An 18,601-nucleotide genomic window follows, 5' to 3' on the forward strand; every position below is an offset into this window, starting at 1 on the left:
CTACCTGCGTGACCGCATCTCTGTGTACGAACCCACACGATCTCTTCGACCATCTGGAGAGGCCCTGCTCACACTCCCGCCACCATCGCAAGCACGATTGGTGGGGACGAGGGAGAGAGTCTTCTCAGTGGTGGCCCCTTGACTCTGGAACTCACTCCCTAAGGATATTAGGCATGCCCCAACTCTGGCAGTCTTTAGGAGGAGCCTGAAAATGTGGCTGTTTCAGTGTGCCTCCCCAGAATAAGGAAACTCCCACAATATGTCCTTAAACGCACTTTAAGAATGGCTTTAGATTGTCTGCACATTTCTTCCCTCTCCAAAACCTCTATCCCAATTACATGGTACCTGTCCATGCCCAGCATTATTTTAAAAATTTTAATTACTACATTTGGCCCAGCCATAGGTTTTTAAATGTGTTGTTTATTGTTATTATTTTTTTTGCTTATTTTGCTTATGAGTTTATGTATTGCTTTTGTATTATTGTTGTTATTGTTTAATGTTGTATTGTCGGCTCATGTAAGCCGCACCGAGTCCCTCGGGAGATGGTAGCGGGGTACAAATAAAGTGTTATTATTATTATTATTATTATTATTATTATTATTATTATTATTACGTTGGAATCAAGTGTAGCTCTTATTCTTTGTTTCATGGAAGCTTTACTTCGAAGATATTTGTCTAAGTATTTCTTGTTCATGGTTTGGTCTCTTGGAATGTATGAATGCCTACTCATGCCTTGGATTAATGTTTCCCGTTTTTCCTGAATTATATTAGTGTGGACTTTGTTTTTATGGACTTTGCTGAACTTTACCCTGGATTATTTTTGCTCCTGCTTATCTTCTTACCTAATTGGATTTACCTATTTCTTTAAAGTGCTTTTTACTTGCTGCTTTTTAATTATCTTCAATAAAAGGATTGTTTTCCAATCAACATGGTGTGGTGTTTACATTCAGAGGGCTTTTCGTGTCCTGGAGTGCAACATCCCCCCTCCCCCTGCAATTTATTTATTTATTTATTTATTTGGGGTTCTTTTACCCCGCCCTTCTCACCCCGAAGGGGACTCAGGGCGGCTTACAAAAGCAAAGGCACAATTTGATGCCTGCATCATAAAACAATCCTACACAAAATTACATCAATGCACAGTTAACAACAATTTATGCATTATAACCATAAAATCAATAAAATCAATAAAACCAAATACAAACCCAATTTCTCCTCTTACATGGTCAGCGTTCGCTACTCATAGATCTAGTTTTACGTTCCACTTCATCAGTCCTGCTGGTCTTACTCGCCTGGTTGTCTGATTTAATTGCCGGAGTGCCCAAAGGCCTGGTCCCATAACCAACTCTTCACCCTTCTCCTAAAGGCGAGGAGGAATGATGATGCCCTGATTTCCCCCGGGAGTGAGTTCCACAGGTGAGGGGCCACCACTGAGAAAGCCCTGCTCCTCATCCCCACCAGCCTCACTTGTGACAGTGGTGGGGTCGAGAGCAGGGCCTCGCCAGATGATCTCAGACTCCGGGGTGGGACATAGAGGGAGATACGTTCGGACAGATACACTGGACCGGAACCGTACAGGGTTTTGAAGGTCAAAACCAGCACCTTGAATTGTGCTCGGAACTGAATCGGCAGCCAGTGGAGCTGGTACAGCAGGGGGGTGGTATGCTCCCTGTATGTCGCTCCGGTGAGCAATCTGGCTGCCGCTTGCTGGACTAGTTGAAGTTTCCGAACAGTTTTCAAGGGCAACCCCACGTAGAGAGCGTTGCAGTTGTCTATTCGGGATGTAACTAGAGTGTGGACCACCATGGCCAGATCAGACTTCCCGAGGTACGGGCGCAACTGGTGCACAAGTTTTAATTGCGCAAAAGCTCTCCCGGCCACCGCCGAGACCTGGGCTTCCAGGCTCAGCGATGAATCCAGGATCACTCCCAAGCTGCGAACCTGCGTCTTCAGGGGGAGTGTAACCCCATCCAGCACAGGCTGTAACCCTATATCCTGTTCGGCCTTACGACTGACCAGTAGGAGTCAAACAAATAATACAAAGGAACTAACAGATCCCCTATCCCTAGCAGCATTAATCCGCCTCTCTGCATTTCCTCTTGCGTGGTTGTATTGCCCAGTTAACAAGATCCAGTAGCTGAGCAAGGCAAAAATGGGGCTGGATGGAACTAGATTGGAGGCGTTACACTGGTGGGGAGGGAAAGAGCTAAAAAATTGCAGTGTCTGTACATAGCCTTAAACAATTACAGTGTGGAAAAAGAAAAAATTGGGGTGAGATTGAGCCTCTGTGTGTCCTCCCTATTTCCCTTCCCTTCTCTCCCCCACTCCTTCCCCCAATGTTTCCAACTTGACACACTTCACCTCCTTCTGCGTTTTTATTAGCTGGTATTCTCAATACATTGGCGACAGCTATGATGAAACCAGTGGCAGATTTTCCTGCAAAGCAGCTGGGTCATCGTCCCATGGGCCTTGTTGCCTTTACCATGCAAGAGATCTTAAAGTGGCCATGCCTGGATTAGCTGCCATTTGGAAACAGCCGGAATGGGAGGATGTGGAAGTGTGAAATACACCGTGTGGAGAGCAGTGACTAATGTATGTATGCGCACAGAACGGCTTCTACTTTTTAGAAGTTGTAACTATTACAGCAGGTGATCGGGGTGTCTAGGACAGGGCATCAGAGTCATAGCACGAAGTGCAGTCTGCCCTCCACTAGGCTTGGGTAACCACGGAAAAATTTGGTTCTAAACTCGTTTTGTTTTTAGGGGGCCCTTGCGTTTTGTTTTTTTAAATAATTCCGAAATTTTCCTTTTAAAAATTTCAAATATATGAAATTTCGTAAAATTACGAATCGATTCGTTAATGGCGGACGCGGTTGCGCAATATTTATTTATTTATTTATTTATGCGCTTGTATACCGCTAATATCTCAGCCTAAGTCGGCGACTCATTGCGGTTTACAACACTTAAAAAACAGTATTCAGTTTAAAAGCATAAAACACATATACAATACAAATTATTGGGCCACCAATAATAATCCCATGCATCTCGTAACTGGAATTGCAATCCAAAATTCATCGCCCATGATTACCAATCCTTTAGTCATCAAAATTCGTTGCAACGGATTAACCGAATGCTTGTTTAAACATCCATGTCTTTAATCTATTCCGAAACACCATCAGTGAGGAGGCTGATCGTACCTCTATGGGGAGGGTATTCCAAAGCCGAGGGGCCACCACAGAAAAGGCCCTGTCTCTCGTTCCCGCCAGCCGCACTTGTGAAGCCGGCGGGATAGAGAGCAGGGACTCCCCAGAAGATCTTAGGGTCCTGGTGGGCTGATAGGCTGAGATACGTTCGGATAGATAAGTTGGGCCAGAACCGTTTAGGGCTTTAAAGGCCAACGCCAGCACTTTGAATTGAGCCCGGTAGCAGATCGGCAGCCAGTGGAGCTGGTGCAGCAGAGGAGTTGTATGCTCCCTGCGCCCCGCTCCGGTTAGTATCATGCTAAATATGCTAATATCATGCTAATATGCTAAAAAACCCTCCAAATGGGACAGGAGGAACTTCTGAAGTTTCCCTCTCCCTCTGTTGTTGACTGTTGGTGTGATAAAACACACAACAACTATAAAACTTGCACCAGACATGCGAAAATAATTACGAAATAATTACTAAATAATTACGAAATAATTACAAAATAATTACGAAATACTTACGAAATAAATTGAAAAAATTGTTTCGAATCTAATTTACTCCTCACACTATTCCTGCATGGCTCAATATTGGATCGTAAGCTAATTTAAATACGAATTATTAACGAATTACGAAAATAACAAACGAAACCGTCCAAGCCTAACCTCCACATATGTTGAGGTTAGGGGGCACAGGACCCCTATGAAACTGGAAAACAGCAAATAAAGAAGTACTACTTTTAACTTATCTATCTATATAAAAATGCTCTGTGCATAATGAGTACCTTAAAAACAAAAGAACCAATGAACGAAATCACACCAAATTTGACAACAAAACGTCTCACAACACAAGGAGTGACCATCACTCAAAAAATTATGATTTTGTCATTTGGGAGTTGTAGCTGCTCGGATTTATAGTTCACCTACAATCAAAGAGCATTCTGAACCCCACCAACGATGGAATTGAACCAAACCTGCCACACAGGACTCCCACGACCAACAGAAAACACTAGAAGGGTTTGGTGGGCATTGACCTTGAGTTTTGGAGTTGTAGTTCACTTACATCTAGAGAGCACCGTGGACTCAAACAATGATGGATCTGGATCAAACTTGGCACGAATACTCAATATGCCCAAATATAAACAGAGATGGAGTTTGGGGGAAATAGGCCTTGACATTTGGGAGTTGTAGTTACTGGGATTCACAGTTGGCAGCTGTGCAGGCAAGTGTTTCATTTCCGAGTGTCAAATCAAATATACATTGTCGGTCAGTATGGCACATCATTTGTCCGCTTGGGGATTCCAAAAGGGAAGTGATAAGGAAGCAAAGATCAAACATGACAAATGCAGGGGGAAAAAGAACTTTAAACTGTATATGATGGGCTTTATCATTGACTGTCATCTCATGTATTGCTTGCAGTGTTGGTGATGAGTGATGATGGAAGTAAATGCTGAAGACAGACAGACAACCCACGTCATAGCAAATCCCATCCCGCTTACCTGGAACCGCCGCATATCTCGAGGGTTCCCAGCGGTTTTCAAACAATTCTGATTGCACTTGAGGAAAAATTTTAGGAAGAATCTGTAGGGGAAAACAAAGAGAATCTGTGTGACATCCTTCATTTGAGAAAAAGATAATCAACCTCTGCTATTTATCCACTTTGTGCTTATATGATTGTGCCCCTGGCAGAATTCATCAGGGGATATCAACAGACTGTTTTCAAAAAGGATCCTGTCAATTAAAATAGATGAAAATGACACTTCTGGATGCACCTATTCATCCTCCAAAACAGTAGAGAATATTGTTGGGAACCAGAGATCTTCTAACTTGTTTAGTTCAAAGTATATTGGAGGAAGATTCAACTTAAAACACACACCCCTATTAAAACAGCTTCATGGGCTGCCGATAAGTTGCCGAGCCAAATTCAAGGTGCCAATTTATTTTCGTTGCTACTTCATAATTAGAATTTGGCTTTCAAAGGCAGCAGATCACAGGAGCTGTCTTCATAGACCTGTCAGCAGCCTATGATACTGTGAACCACCGCCTCCTCCTGAGAAAAATGTATAATATCACAAAGGACGACCACCTCACCCGCCTCATAGGAAACCTGCTACAAAACAGGAGCTTCTTTGTTGAGTTCCAGGGCCAGAGAAGCAGATGGCGGAAATAGAAGAACGGCCTGCCTCAGGGGAGCGTGTTTGCTCCATCCATGTTCAACATCTACACAAATGACCAGCCATTGCCAGAAGGGACAGTTTCATCTATGCTGATGATCGTGCCATCACCGCTCAAGCAGGGAGCTTTGAGATGGTAGAACAGAAGCTTTCCGAAGCTCTAGGTGCTCTTACTGCCTATTACAGGGAAAACCAGCTGATCCCCGACCCATCCAAAACACAGACATGTGCCTTTCACCTCAAGAACTGACAAGCATCCCAAGCTCTGTGGATCACCTGGGAAGGAAGGAATCCCACTGGAGCATTGCAGCACACCCAAATACCTGGGAGTCACTCTGGACCGTGCTCTGACCTACAAGAAGCACTGCCTGAACATCAAGCAAAAAGTGGGTGCTAGAAACAATATCATATGAAAGCTGACTGGCACAACCTGGGAATCACAACCAGATACAGTGAAGACATCTGCCCTTGCGCTTTGCTACTCTGCTGCTGAGTATGCATGCCCAGTGTGGAACACATCTCACCACACTAAAACAGTGGATGTGGCTCTTAATGAGACATGCCGCATTATCACGGGGTGTCTGCGCCCTACACCACTGGAGAAATTACACTGCTTAGCCGATATTGCACCACCTGACATCCGCCGGGAAGTAGCAGCCAATAGTGAAAGGACCAATGCAGAGACATCTCCAGCTCATCCCCTGTTTGGGTATCAGCCAGCACGTCAACGACTTAAATCTAGAAATAGTTTTCTAAGATCTACAGAGACACTCGCTGGAACACCCCAGCAAGCGAGAGTCCAAAAGTGGCAGGTTCAAACCCAGAACCTCAACCAATGGCTGATACCAAATGAGAGACTTCCCCCTGGGCACACAGAGGACTGGGCGACTTGGAAGGCGCTGAACAGACTGCGCTTTGGCACCACGAGATGCAGAGCCAACCTCAAGAAATGAGGCCACAAAGTAGAATCCACGACATGCGAGTGTGGAGAAGAGCAAACCACTGACCACTTGCTGCAATGCACCCTGAGCCCTGCCACATGCACAAGGGAGGACCTTCTTGCGGCAACACCAGAGGCACTCCAAGTGGCCAGATACTGGTCAAAGGACATTTAATCAACTACCAAACTCACAAATTTTGCATTTTGTCTGTTTGTTTGCTTTGTTAGAAATGTAATAAAATTTGACTGGTTGTCCTGACACGACACATAAATTAGAATTTGCTCCTATAAAGCCCTAAACGGTTCGGAGGCAGAGAAGCATGTGAGAACCCAATTACTCTTTCTTCATACTTTCACTGAACATCATAGAATCATAGAGTTGGAAGAGAACTCGTAGGCCATCCAGTCCAACCCCCTGCCAAGAAACAGGACAATTGTGTTCAAAGCACTCCCAAAAGATGCCCATCCAGCCTCTGTTTAAAAGCCTCCATAGAAAGAACCTCCACCACACTCTGAGGCAGAGTTCCACTGCTGAACGGCTCTCACAGTCAGGAGTTCTTCCTAATGTTCAGATGGAATCTCCTTTCTGGTAGTTTGAAACCATTCTTCCATTGCGTCCTAGTCTCCAAGGCAGCAGAAAACAAGCTTGCTCCCTTCTCCCTGTGACATATTCCTCTCACATACTTATACGTGGCTATCATCATGTCTCCTCTCAGCCTTCTCTTCTTCAGGCTAAATATGCCCAGTTCTTGAAGCCACTCCTCATAGGGCTTGTTTTCCAGGCCCTTGATCATTTTAGTCACCCTCCTCTAGACACATTCCAGTTTGTCAACATCTCCCTTCAATTATGATGCCCAGAATTGGACACAGTATTCCAGATGTGGTCTGACCAAGGCAGAACAGAGCACGGGGAGCATGACTTCCCTGGATCTAGGCACTAGACTCCTATTGATGGATACAATAGGTTTGAGGACCGGGACATCCGTAGGGAGACCAAGGTGCTTGTTTATAAAGCTATTGTCCTCCCAACGCTGCTATATGCTTGTGAGACAAGGACTATCTACAGATATCACACGCAACTCCTAGAATGATTCCATCAGCGTTGCCTCCAAAAAATCCTGCAAATCTCTTGGGAAGACAAGCGGACAAATGTCAGCGTGCTGGAAGAAGCAAAGACCACCAGCAATGAAGCGATGGTCCTCCACCATCAACTCCGCTGGACTGGCCACGTTGTCTGGATGCCTGACCATTGTCTCCCAAAGGTGTTGCTCTACTGAAGGAGGCTTCAAGGGTCTTTGAGTGAAATTAAGCAAGGGGCTTTGAATGAAATTAACAGCAAAAGAGAAACATACCCTTACTCTGTAGAAAAATAGCAATACGGAAGAAAATGTTTTTAAGAAACAAGATGTGACATGTAGAAGGTACTTTCTTACACAGGATGCGTTGTGGTTAACTTCAAAGGTTGTAGTAAAGTGCAGAGTATGCATGTACAAGAAGGTACTTTCCATCAAAAGATCAAGGGAGAGGGGCTGGAAATAGAGTACTTTCCATGAAAAAAAGTTTTCTTTTGTTAAAGGTTAAAATTGTTGATGTCAGGCAGTGGCACTTTCCCTTTTTGTTTGCGCTGGGCTATAAAGTTTGCAGATTTCAAGGGAAGAGCGCGGCAGTCAATTGAAGGGTAACATCTGCGCATGCTACCCAGCTGTCCGTCTTCTTCATGAAGAAACTAAGATAAAACCTTGTTTTTTGATCTTTCATTGGGACTGTCTCCTTCCTTTCGTGCTCCCGCGACGTGGACCTAAAAAGACCCAATTTAGGGTCTCTAACACTACTCCGAACTCAAGAATGGAAAACGGAATGTTGGAGGGCAGGAAAAGAGATTGAAAGATGGGCTCAAAGCCAACCTTAAAAATTCTGGCATAGACACTGAGAACTGGTAAGCCCTGGCCCTTGAGCGCTTTGAGAACTGGGAAGCCCTGGCCCTCGAGTGCTCTGAGAACTGGGAAGCCCTGGCCCTTGAGCGTTTTAAGAACTGGGAAGCCCTGGCCCTTGAGCACACCAGCTGGAGGTCAGTTGTGACCAGCAATACTGTAGAATTTGAGGAGGCATCAATGGAGGACATTCGTAGGGATACCAAGGTGCTTGTTTATAAAGCTATTGTCCTCCCAATGCTGCTATATGCCTGTGAGACAAGGACTATCTCCAGACATCACACTTAACTCTTAGAACGATTCCATCAGCGTTGCCTCCGAAAAATCCTGCAAATCTCTTGGGAAGGCAAGTGTGCAAATGTCAGCGTGCTGGAAGAAGCAAAGACCACCAGCATTGAAGCGATGGTCCTCCACCATCAACTCCGCTGGACCAGCCACATTGTCCGGATGCCTGACCACCGTCTCCCAAAGCAGTTGCTCTACCCCAAACTCAAGAATGGAAAACGGAATGCTGGTGGGCAGGAAAAAAGATTTAAAGACGGGCTCAAAGCCAACCTTAAAAACTTAGGCATAGACACTGAGGACTGGGAAGCCCTGGCCCTTGAGCGCTCTGAGAACTGGGAAGCCCTGGCCCTTGAGTGTTTTCAGAACTGGGAAGCCCTGGCTCTTGAGCACTCCAGCTGTGACCAGCAATGCTGTAGAACTTGAGGAGGCATGAATGAAGGGTGAAAGAGAGAAACGTGCCAAGAGTAAGGTGCATCAAGCCAACCCCAACAGGGACCGCCTTCCACCTGGAAACTGATGCCCTCACTGCTGGAGAAGATGCAGATCAAGAATAGGGCTCCATAGTCACCTACGGACAGGCCTGTAGCGAGGGGGGGGGGGGTTAGGGGTTCAAACCCATCCGAAATGTTTCAGATTAAAAAAAACCTGGATTACTTATGAATTTTAACTGGTTAACCAAATCCCCATGCTAAGTCTATGAGATGCAAAAAATTAAGAGTCCTTCCAGAACTGCAAGCACTATCTCAAGCAAATATTGACAATTTCTTCTTCTTCTTCTTCTTCTTCTTCTTCTTCTTCATTAAAATTACATAAATCACAACAGCAATAAAAACAACATCATTGGCGTCTCCTTATTGTCAAGCATTGTCCAATTCCATCGTCAGTTATCCGTTCCTATATCAGTTGTCTGTATCTGTTACTCTGTGTTTGTGAACGCTGGCTCAAACAGCCACGTTTTGAGTTGCTTCCGAAACGTTAAGAGGGAGGGAGCAAATCTAATCTCTCTGGGGAAGGCGTTCCATAGCCGGGGAGCCACCGCTGAAAAGGCCCTGTCTCTCGTCCCCACCAAACATACCTGTGACGAAGGCGGGGCCGAGAGCAGAGCCTCTCCGGACGATCTCAAGGTCCTAGATGGTTCATAAGGGAAGATACGTTCGGACAGGTAAGTTGGGCCAGAACCGTTTAGGGCTTTATAGGCTAGAACCAGCATTTTGAATTTATTCACACTGTCATTACTTGTAGCAACAGCTGATGTAGTGAAGCAACCAAGTAGGGAGGGGTGTTGAATGCTCTCATTAAGAAGGCCAGACTTGGTGGAGGTGGTTGACAGGGGCGGAACTGCAGGCTATTGAAGGCTGCTCTGCCCCCTGCTGTGCTCTTTGCTTCAGCGTGAGCTAGGAGGCAGGTTTCAACCCCCCCCCCCGTGAAATTTTCACCCCCCCCCCCCCGAAATTTCAACCCCTCCCGAAATTTTTTTCTGGTTACGGCCTGCCTACGGACCCACCGCTAGGACACCGATCTTGGAAGACAATCCTACTTGGACAACGAGGGAGCACCTAAGTAAGTAAGTAAGTACTCCTATTGATGCAGGCCAAAATCCCGTTGGCTTTTTTTGCTGCCGCATCACATTGTTGTATAGATATTTGTGTAGAACTGCTACAGTTTTAAATCAAGCGAACTTGCATCTGAAACGTCTTCAATGCAAACAGTCCAGAACAAAAACGAGAATCAACATTCATCCATCTCTCTCTCTTTCTTTCTCTCTTTTCCTCAATCTAGCACTTTCGAAAATATTTTCGCAAGGTCCTAGATGGTTCATAAGGGAAGATACGTTCGGACAGGTAAGTTGGGCCAGAACCGTTTAGGGCTTTATAGGCTAGAACCAGCATTTTGAATTTATTCACACTGTCATTACTTGCAGCAACAGCTGATGTAGTGAAGCAACCAAGTAGGGAGGGGTGTTGAATGCTCTCATTAAGAAGGCCAGACTTGGTGGAGGTGGTTGACAGGGGCGGAACTGCAGGCTATTGAAGGCTGCTCTGCCCCCTGCTGTGCTCTTTGCTTCAGCGTGAGCTAGGAGGCAGGTTTCAACCCCCCCCCCCCCGTGAAATTTTCACCCCCCCCCCCGAAATTTCAACCCCTCCCGAAATTTTTTTCTGGCTACGGCCCTGCCTACGGACCCACCGCTAGGACACCGATCTTGGAAGACAATCCTACTTGGACAACGAGGGATCACCTAAGTAAGTAAGTAAGTGGTAAGTGGTTTCAGACCGGGACATGGAACCGGGACGGTCTTGGTCGCCTTAGTGGATGATCTGCGCCGGGAGCTAGACAGGGGGAGTGTGTCCCTGTTGGTGCTCCTGGACCTCTCAGCGGCCTTCGATACCGTCGACCACGGTATCCTTCTGGGGCGCCTTGCGGAAATGGGCCTTGGGGGCACTGCTCTGCAGTGGCTCCAGTCATTTCTGGAGGGTCGCACCCAGAAGGTGTTATTGGGGGACTCCTGTTCAACACCACAGCCTTTGATTTGTGGGGTTCCACAGGGCTCTATACTGTCCCCCATGCTGTTTAATATCTACATGAAGCCGCTGGGTGAGATCATCCGGAGTTTCGGGGTGCGGTGTCATCTGTACACAGATGATGTCCAACTCTGTCACTCCTTTCCATCTGCTACTAAGGAGGCCGTCGAAGTCCTGAACCGGTGCCTGGCCGCTGTAACGGTCTGGATGAGGGCGAACAAACTGAAATTAAATCCAGACAAGACAGAGGTACTCCTGGTCAGTCGCAAGGCCGAACAGGGTATAGGGTTACAGCCTGTGCTGGATGGGGTCGCGCTCCCCTTGAAGGCGCAGGTTCGCAGCTTGGGTGTGATCCTGGATTCATCGTTGAGCCTGGATCCCCAGGTTTCAGCGGTGACCAGGGGAGCATTTGCACAGCTTAGGCTCGTGCACCAGCTGCGCCCGTACCTTGGGATGTCTGACTTGGCCACGGTGGTACACGCTCTGGTCACATCCCGCCTCGACTACTGCAACGCTCTCTACGTGGGGCTGCCCTTGAAGACGGCCCGGAAGCTCCAGCTAGTCCAGCGCGCGGCAGCCATGTTACTAACAGGAGCGGGACGCAGGGAGCACACAACGCCCTTGTTGTTCCAGCTCCACTGGCTGCCGATCTGCTACCGGGCCCAATTTAAGGTGCTGGTGTTGGCCTACAAAGCCCTAAACGGTTCCGGCCCAAAATACCTTTCGGTCGCATCTTGGCCTATGAGCCCACGAGGGCCTTGAGATCATCTGGGGCGGCCCTTCTCTCGATCCCGCCTGCCTCACAGGCACGTCTGGCGGGGACGAGAGAGAGGGCCTTCTCGGTGGTGGCCCCCCGGCTGTGGAACACTCTCCCTGTTGACATCAGACAGGCGCCCTCCCTTATGTCTTTCCGTAAGAGCCTAAAAACGTGGCTATTTGAGAAGGCATTTAATTGAGTGCTACAATAATTGGTAATGACGACTGGAAAAGAATATGGATTACGAGATTGGTTATGATTCTACTATGAGATGGAGCGGATTGTTTAGTGTAATTATTAATGTGGTGTTAGTGATATGTTGATATTTTGCTATGGCTTTATTGTAAATTGTCTTTTTATATGTTGTACACCGCCGTGAGTCGCCCTAGGGCTGAGAACGGCGGTCAACAAATGCAACAAATAAATAAATAAATAAATAAATAAATAAATACTCCTATTGATGCAGGCCAAAATCCCGTTGGCTTTTTTTGCTGCCGCATCACATTGTTGTATAGATATTTGTGTAGAACTGCTACAGTTTTAAATCAAGTGAACTTGCATCTGAAACGTCTTCAATGCAAACAGTCCAGAACAAAAACGAGAATCAACATTCATCCATCTCTCTCTCTTTCTTGCTCTCTTTTCCTCAATCTAGCACTTTCGAAAATATTTTCGCAAGGTATTGTTCTGGTTGAGTTTCCTTTTTTGAAAGCAACTTGTTTGCCCTGATGTCCTAGTGGTACATTTAAATTGCAAAAAGGGGAGGGGAGGGGAGAGACCCTCCGCTCTAACTGGGACACAAAAAATTCATGAAGGCTGCAGGACAAAATGAAATGCATTCATAGACGGAGGAGCCGAAGCCGTTCCAGGGAGGGAAGGAGGGAGGGGGCGGGAGCCGAAAGTCAGCTGGGAACACAATGAGCAATTTATTTATTTATTTCCCTTGCTGAGTGCTTGTCTTAAAAAAAAAATCGCTTTTGCAGTAAGTTAAAGTCCCAGGTGAGCTAGGCCTAGTTCCCTTTCTGTTACTATGACAACGAATTTTTACCGCAGTCCCAAAGTCCCTACAGAACTCACACATTCATGGCTTGAATTAGAACTTTAAAGGAGAAAGATGTATATTTTTTCACAAGAAAAACAAGCAATGGAAAAAAAATAGGGGGTGGGGGACACACACACAACGGACCCCCGCTTCCCCGAACCTGACGGGTACATGCAACAGCGTTAGATGTCCAATGAAGCCTTTGGTTTTGCTTCCCCCCGAACTTCCAAAACTATGGATCCCTTCTGCCAACAGACAGACAAAGGAAATATGTAATCATTCGCTTCATTTACGAGAACCACTAAATAAACAAAAAGGGGAAATATATTTGTAATTGTATTAACAGACTAGCTGTACCCGCCACGCGTTGCTGTGGCCAACCTTCCCTTCCTCTTTCTCTCCTTCTTCCTTTCTCTCCTTCCTTCCTTCCCTCTTTTTCCTTCCCTTCTTCTGTCTCCTCTACTTGTTTCTTCCCTCGCTTCCTTTGCTCTTTGGTTCCATCCTTCCTTCTCCTTCCTTCCTTCCTTCCTTCCTTCCTTCTGTGACCAACCTTCCCTCCCTCTTTCTCTCCTTCTTCCTTTCTCTCCTTCCTTCCTTCCCTCCTTCTTTCCTTCCTTCCCTCTTTTTCCTTTCCTTCTTCTGTCTTCTCTACTTGTTTCTTCCCTCGCTTCCTTTGCTCTTTGGTTCCATCCTTCCTTCTCTTTCCTTCCTTCCTTCCTTCCTTCCTTCCTTCCTTCCTTCCTTCCTTCCTTCCTTCTGTGGCCAACCTTCCCTCCCTCTTTCTCTCCTTCCTTTCTCTCCTTCCTTCCTTCCTTCCCTCCCTCTTTCCTTCCTTCCCTCTTTTTCCTTCCCTTCTTCTGTCTCCTCTACTTGTTTCTTCCCTCGCTTCCTTTGCTCTTTGGTTCCATCCTTCCTTCTCCTTCCTTCCTTCCTTCCTTCCTTCTGTGACCAACCTTCCCTCCCTCTTTCTCTCCTTCTTCCTTTCTCTCCTTCCTTCCTTCCCTCCTTCTTTCCTTCCTTCCCTCTTTTTCCTTTCCTTCTTCTGTCTTCTCTACTTGTTTCTTCCCTCGCTTCCTTTGCTCTTTGGTTCCATCCTTCCTTCTCTTTCCTTCCTTCCTTCCTTCCTTCCTTCCTTCCTTCCTTCCTTCCTTCTGTGGCCAACCTTCCCTCCCTCTTTCTCTCCTTCCTTTCTCTCCTTCCTTCCTTCCTTCCCTCCCTCTTTCCTTCCTTCCCTCTTTTTCCTTCCCTTCTTCTGTCTTCTCTACTTGTTTCTTCCCTCGCTTCCTTTGCTCTTTGGTTCCATCCTTCCTTCTCTTTCCTTCCTTCCTTCCTTCCTTCCTTCCTTCTGTGGCCAACCTTCCCTCCCTCTTTCTCTCCTTCTTCCTTTCTCTCCTTCCTTCCTTCCCTCCCTCTTTCCTTCCTTCCCTCTTTTTCCTTTCCTTCTTCTGTCTTCTCTACTTGTTTCTTCCCTCGCTTCCTTTGCTCTTTGGTTCCATCCTTCCTTCTCTTTCCTTCCTTCCTTCCTTCCTTCCTTCCTTCCTTCCTTCTGTGGCCAACCTTCCCTCCCTCTTTCTCTCCTTCCTTTCTCTCCTTCCTTCCTTTCTTCCCTCCCTCTTTCCTTCCTTCCCTCTTTTTCCTTCCCTTCTTCTGTCTTCTCTACTTGTTTCTTCCCTCGCTTCCTTTGCTCTTTGGTTCCATCCTTCCTTCTCTTTCCTTCCTTCCTCCTTTCTTCTGTGGCCAACCTTTCCTCCCTCTTTCTCTCCTTCTTCCTTTCTCTCCTTCCTTCCTTCCCTCCCTCTTTCCTTCCTTCCCTCTTTTTCCTTCCCTTCTTCTGTCTTCTCTACTTGTTTCTTCCCTCGCTTCCTTTGCTCTTTGGTTCCATCCTTCCTTCTCTTTCCTTCCTTCCTTCCTCCTTCCTTCTGTGGCCAACCTTCCCTCCCTCTTTCTCTCCTTCTTCCTTTCTCTCCTTCCTTCCTTCCCTCCCTCTTTCCTTCCTTCCCTCTTTTTCCTTCCCTTCTTCTGTCTTCTCTACTTGTTTCTTCCCTCGCTTCCTTTGCTCTTTGGTTCCATCCTTCCTTCTCTTTCCTTCCTTCCTTCCTCCCTTCCTTCCTTCCTTCCTTCCTTCCTTCCTTCCTTCCTTCCTTCTGTGGCCAACCTTCCCTCCCTCTTTCTCTCCTTCTTCCTTTCTCTCCTTCCTTCCTTCCCTCCCTCTTTACTTCCTTCCCTCTTTTTCCTTCCCTTCTTCTGTCTTCTCTACTTGTTTCTTCCCTCGCTTCCTTTGCTCTTTGGTTCCATCCTTCCTTCTCTTTCCTTCCTTCCTTCCTTCCTTCCTTCCTTCCTTCCTTCCCTCCTTCTCTCTTTCATTCCTTCTCTCCTTCCTTCCCTCTCACTTTCCTTCCTTCTTTCACTTTTTTTCCTTCTCTCTTTCTTTACTCTCCTTCCCTCCTTGTGAATCCCAGTGACTACAACTCCCAAATGTCAAGGTCTATTTACCCCAAACTCCACCAGTGTTCATATTTGGGCGTATTGAGTGCTCGTGCCAAGTTTGGTCCAGACTCCAGATCCATCATTGTTTGAGTCCACAGTGCTCTCTGGATGTAGGTGAACTACAACTCCCAAACTCAAGGTCAATGCCCACCAAACCCTTCCAGTATTTTCTGTTGGTCATGGGAGGCCTGTGTGCCAAGTATGGTTCAATTCCATCGTTGATGGAGTTCGGAATGTTCTTTGATTGTAGGTGAGCTATAAATCCCAGCAACTACAACTCCCAAATGACAAAATCATAATTTTTTGAGTGATGGTCACTCCTTGTGTTGTGAGACATTTTGTTGCCAAATTTGGCGGCATTTCGTTCATTGGTTCTTTTGTTTTTAAGGTACTAATTATGCACAGAGCATTTATATATATATAGATTAATGTTAAATACAGAGAAAGGAACTTTCAGCATATCAATTTCCCTCCCCACTTCACATTCCTCAGTGGGATTGATAAAAAGCAAACTTGCTTCTCCTTCAGATGATGTCTGTACGCTTTTCCCTTTGTGGCCAAGGCAGAGGACAGAAATGTGTCTGCGTGTGGCTGGCAATGAAAAATTGCACACCATTTCCCGGCTGATATCGCTTAACAAACTTGTTAAATATAAGTTGGGAAAGATGGATACAGGTGTATTCGGAATTTGGGCAGCATTTATATTTATCAAAGTAATACGGGGTACAGTGCTCTGGAGTCACGCCATACAAATAAGGGTATGGGGACCACCACTGCTCTGCCACCCGGCAAAAGGAGCTCCCTGGCAGAGTCGTGCTTTTATTTATTTTATATCAAAAGCACTGCATAAATTAGTATAAAACTGATAAAAATGGGACACACTTGACTAGGTCCCACTTGACCAGGGCCCACTTTGACCAAGACCCACTTTGACCAAGGCCCACTTTGACCAGGTTCCACTTGACTAGGTCCCACTTGACCAGGGCCCACTTGACCAAGACCCACTTTGACCAGGGTCCACTTTGACCAGGTTCCACTTGACTAGGTCCCACTTGACCAGGGCCCACTTTGACCAGGGCCCACTTGACTAGGTTCCACTTTGACCAGGGTCCACTTTGACCAGGGCCCACTTTGACCAAGACCCACTTTGACCAGGGCCCACTTTGACCAGGTTCCACTTGACCAGGTCCCACCTGACCAGGGCCCACTTTGACCAAGACCCACTTTGACCAGGGTCCACTTTGACCAGGGCCCACTTGACTAGGTTCCACTTTGACCAGGGTCCACTTTGACCAGGTTCCACTTGACTAGGTCCCACTTGACCAGGGCCCACTTAACTAGGGCCCACTTTGACCAAGACCCACTTTGACCAGGGTCCACTTTGACCAGGTTCCACTTGACTAGGTCCCACTTTGACTAGGTCCCACTTTGACCAAGACCCACTTTGACCAGGGCCCACTTTGACCAAGACCCACTTTGACCAAGACACACTTTGACCAGGGCCCATTTTGACCAGCTTCCACTTGACTAGGTCCCACTTGACCAAGGCCCACTTTGACCAGGTTCCACTTGACTAGGTCCCACCTGACCAGGGCCCACTTTGACCAAGACCCGCTTTGACTAGGGCCCACTTTGACCAGGTTCCACGTGACTAGGTCCCACTTGATCAGGGCCCACTTTGACCAGGGCCCACTTTGACCAGGGTCCACTTTGACCAGGTCCCACTTGACCAGGTCCCACTTTGACCAAGACCCACTTTGACCAAGGCCCATTTTGACCAGGTTCCACTTGACTAGGTCTCACTTGACCAGGGCCCACTTGACCAGGGCGCACTTTGACCAGGACCCACTTTGACCAGGGCACACTTTGACCAGGACCCACTTTGACCAGGGCACACTTTGACCAGGACCCACTTTGACCAGGGCACACTTTGACCAGGACCCACTTTGACCAAGGTCAACTTTGACCAGGATCAACTTGACCCGGGAGCATTTGACTAAGGATCACTCTCCAACATTTGTACTGGTTAGCTCTGTGCAAAGGAGCAGAAATAAATAAATACAGAGGAAGGAGGTTTGCGGACCGGATTTTCATTCTCGCGGTCCACTGCTGGGCCACAGCCCACAAGTTGAGAACCACTGTTTTAAACACTGAAGCATACAAATGGGACATATGTGGTCAACACGGCTATTAATGAGGAAGAACACAAAACCTGGAAGAATAGACAGCAGTTTGCTTTTGGTAGAGTTTAGTGAGAAGGGCAAGATCTGTCCTCCTTCTCCTCCTTTCTGAGTTTGCAGCAATTTCTGAGTTTGCAGCAAAGTTGTGGATTGAGGACAAAAACGAGAGAAGAGATAAACTAGTCATTCCAAAAAGGTGAAAAAAATAAATAAAATGTCAGATGATTCACTGGCACTTTCCCTGCCAAATTGGTACAATGGGTTGGGTATGTAGCAATCTCATCCTCAATGTCCATCATATATTTCTTCCAAGTCTTAGATATCTCCAGAAAAGCTTGACTCACCAAGCCAGCATTTCAACATCATACTATTGGCCACTTTAAAAGTACACCACCCAAAGTCACATATTTCAGCTTTCGTGGGTCACTGCCTGTGCTCTACCTTATTATGGCTATTTTATTTGGTTTCAAACCCCAGTAGAAACATTAAAAGGCCTAATTGTCTTCCTCTGGCGTTCGGCTTTTTTAAACACTCACATATGCAGAGGATTTGTTGTGTTTCTATCTTTCCTTGACTTGAACCATGTCATTCATTCCCTTCCTTTGAGATATTTTTTCCAGCCGGACTCTTAACTGTAACGAAGCAATCATATAAAAGTCTGTGCATTCTTTTAAATGTATGCCCAGATATTTTACATGTTTGCATCTGGTAAAGACATTAATAATTTATTGAGGTATTACAATAAAAATGACTTTGGGGAAGAGGAAGAAAAGAGGAGGCAAAGCTCAGCACCCCAGACATACGGAGAACAGGAGAGCTATCGAAGGATTTCCCATATATAGATATACACCTTGTTGTTGTTCATTCGTTCAGTCATCTCCGACTCTTCGTGACCTCATGGACCAGCCCACGCCAGAGCTCCCTGTCGGCCGTCACCACCCCCAGCTCCTTCAAGGTCAGTCCAGTCACTTCAAGGATGCCATCCATCCATCTTGCCCTTGGTCGGCCCCTCTTCCTTTTGCCTTCCACTTTCCCCAGCATCATTGTCTTCTCTAGGCTTTGCTGTCTCCTCATGATGTGCCCGAAGGACTTCCACTTTGTCTCT

General features: G+C 46.6%; 1 protein-coding gene across 2 annotated transcripts in view; it reads right to left on the reverse strand.

Annotated features, from left to right (window-relative positions):
- The window catches only part of EBF2 (EBF transcription factor 2), a 392,720-nt gene that overhangs the window by 122,596 nt on the left and 251,523 nt on the right, over nt 1-18,601 (reverse strand). For both annotated transcript variants that reach the window (XM_067470672.1, XM_067470673.1), the window contains exon 7: nt 4,681-4,762. In XM_067470672.1, the coding sequence (XP_067326773.1) occupies nt 4,681-4,762 (82 nt within the window). The remainder of the gene's footprint in view (nt 1-4,680; nt 4,763-18,601) is intronic.

Source organism: Anolis sagrei, chromosome 7 (assembly GCF_037176765.1).
Source record: "Anolis sagrei isolate rAnoSag1 chromosome 7, rAnoSag1.mat, whole genome shotgun sequence".
Lineage (NCBI taxonomy): Eukaryota > Metazoa > Chordata > Lepidosauria > Squamata > Dactyloidae > Anolis > Anolis sagrei.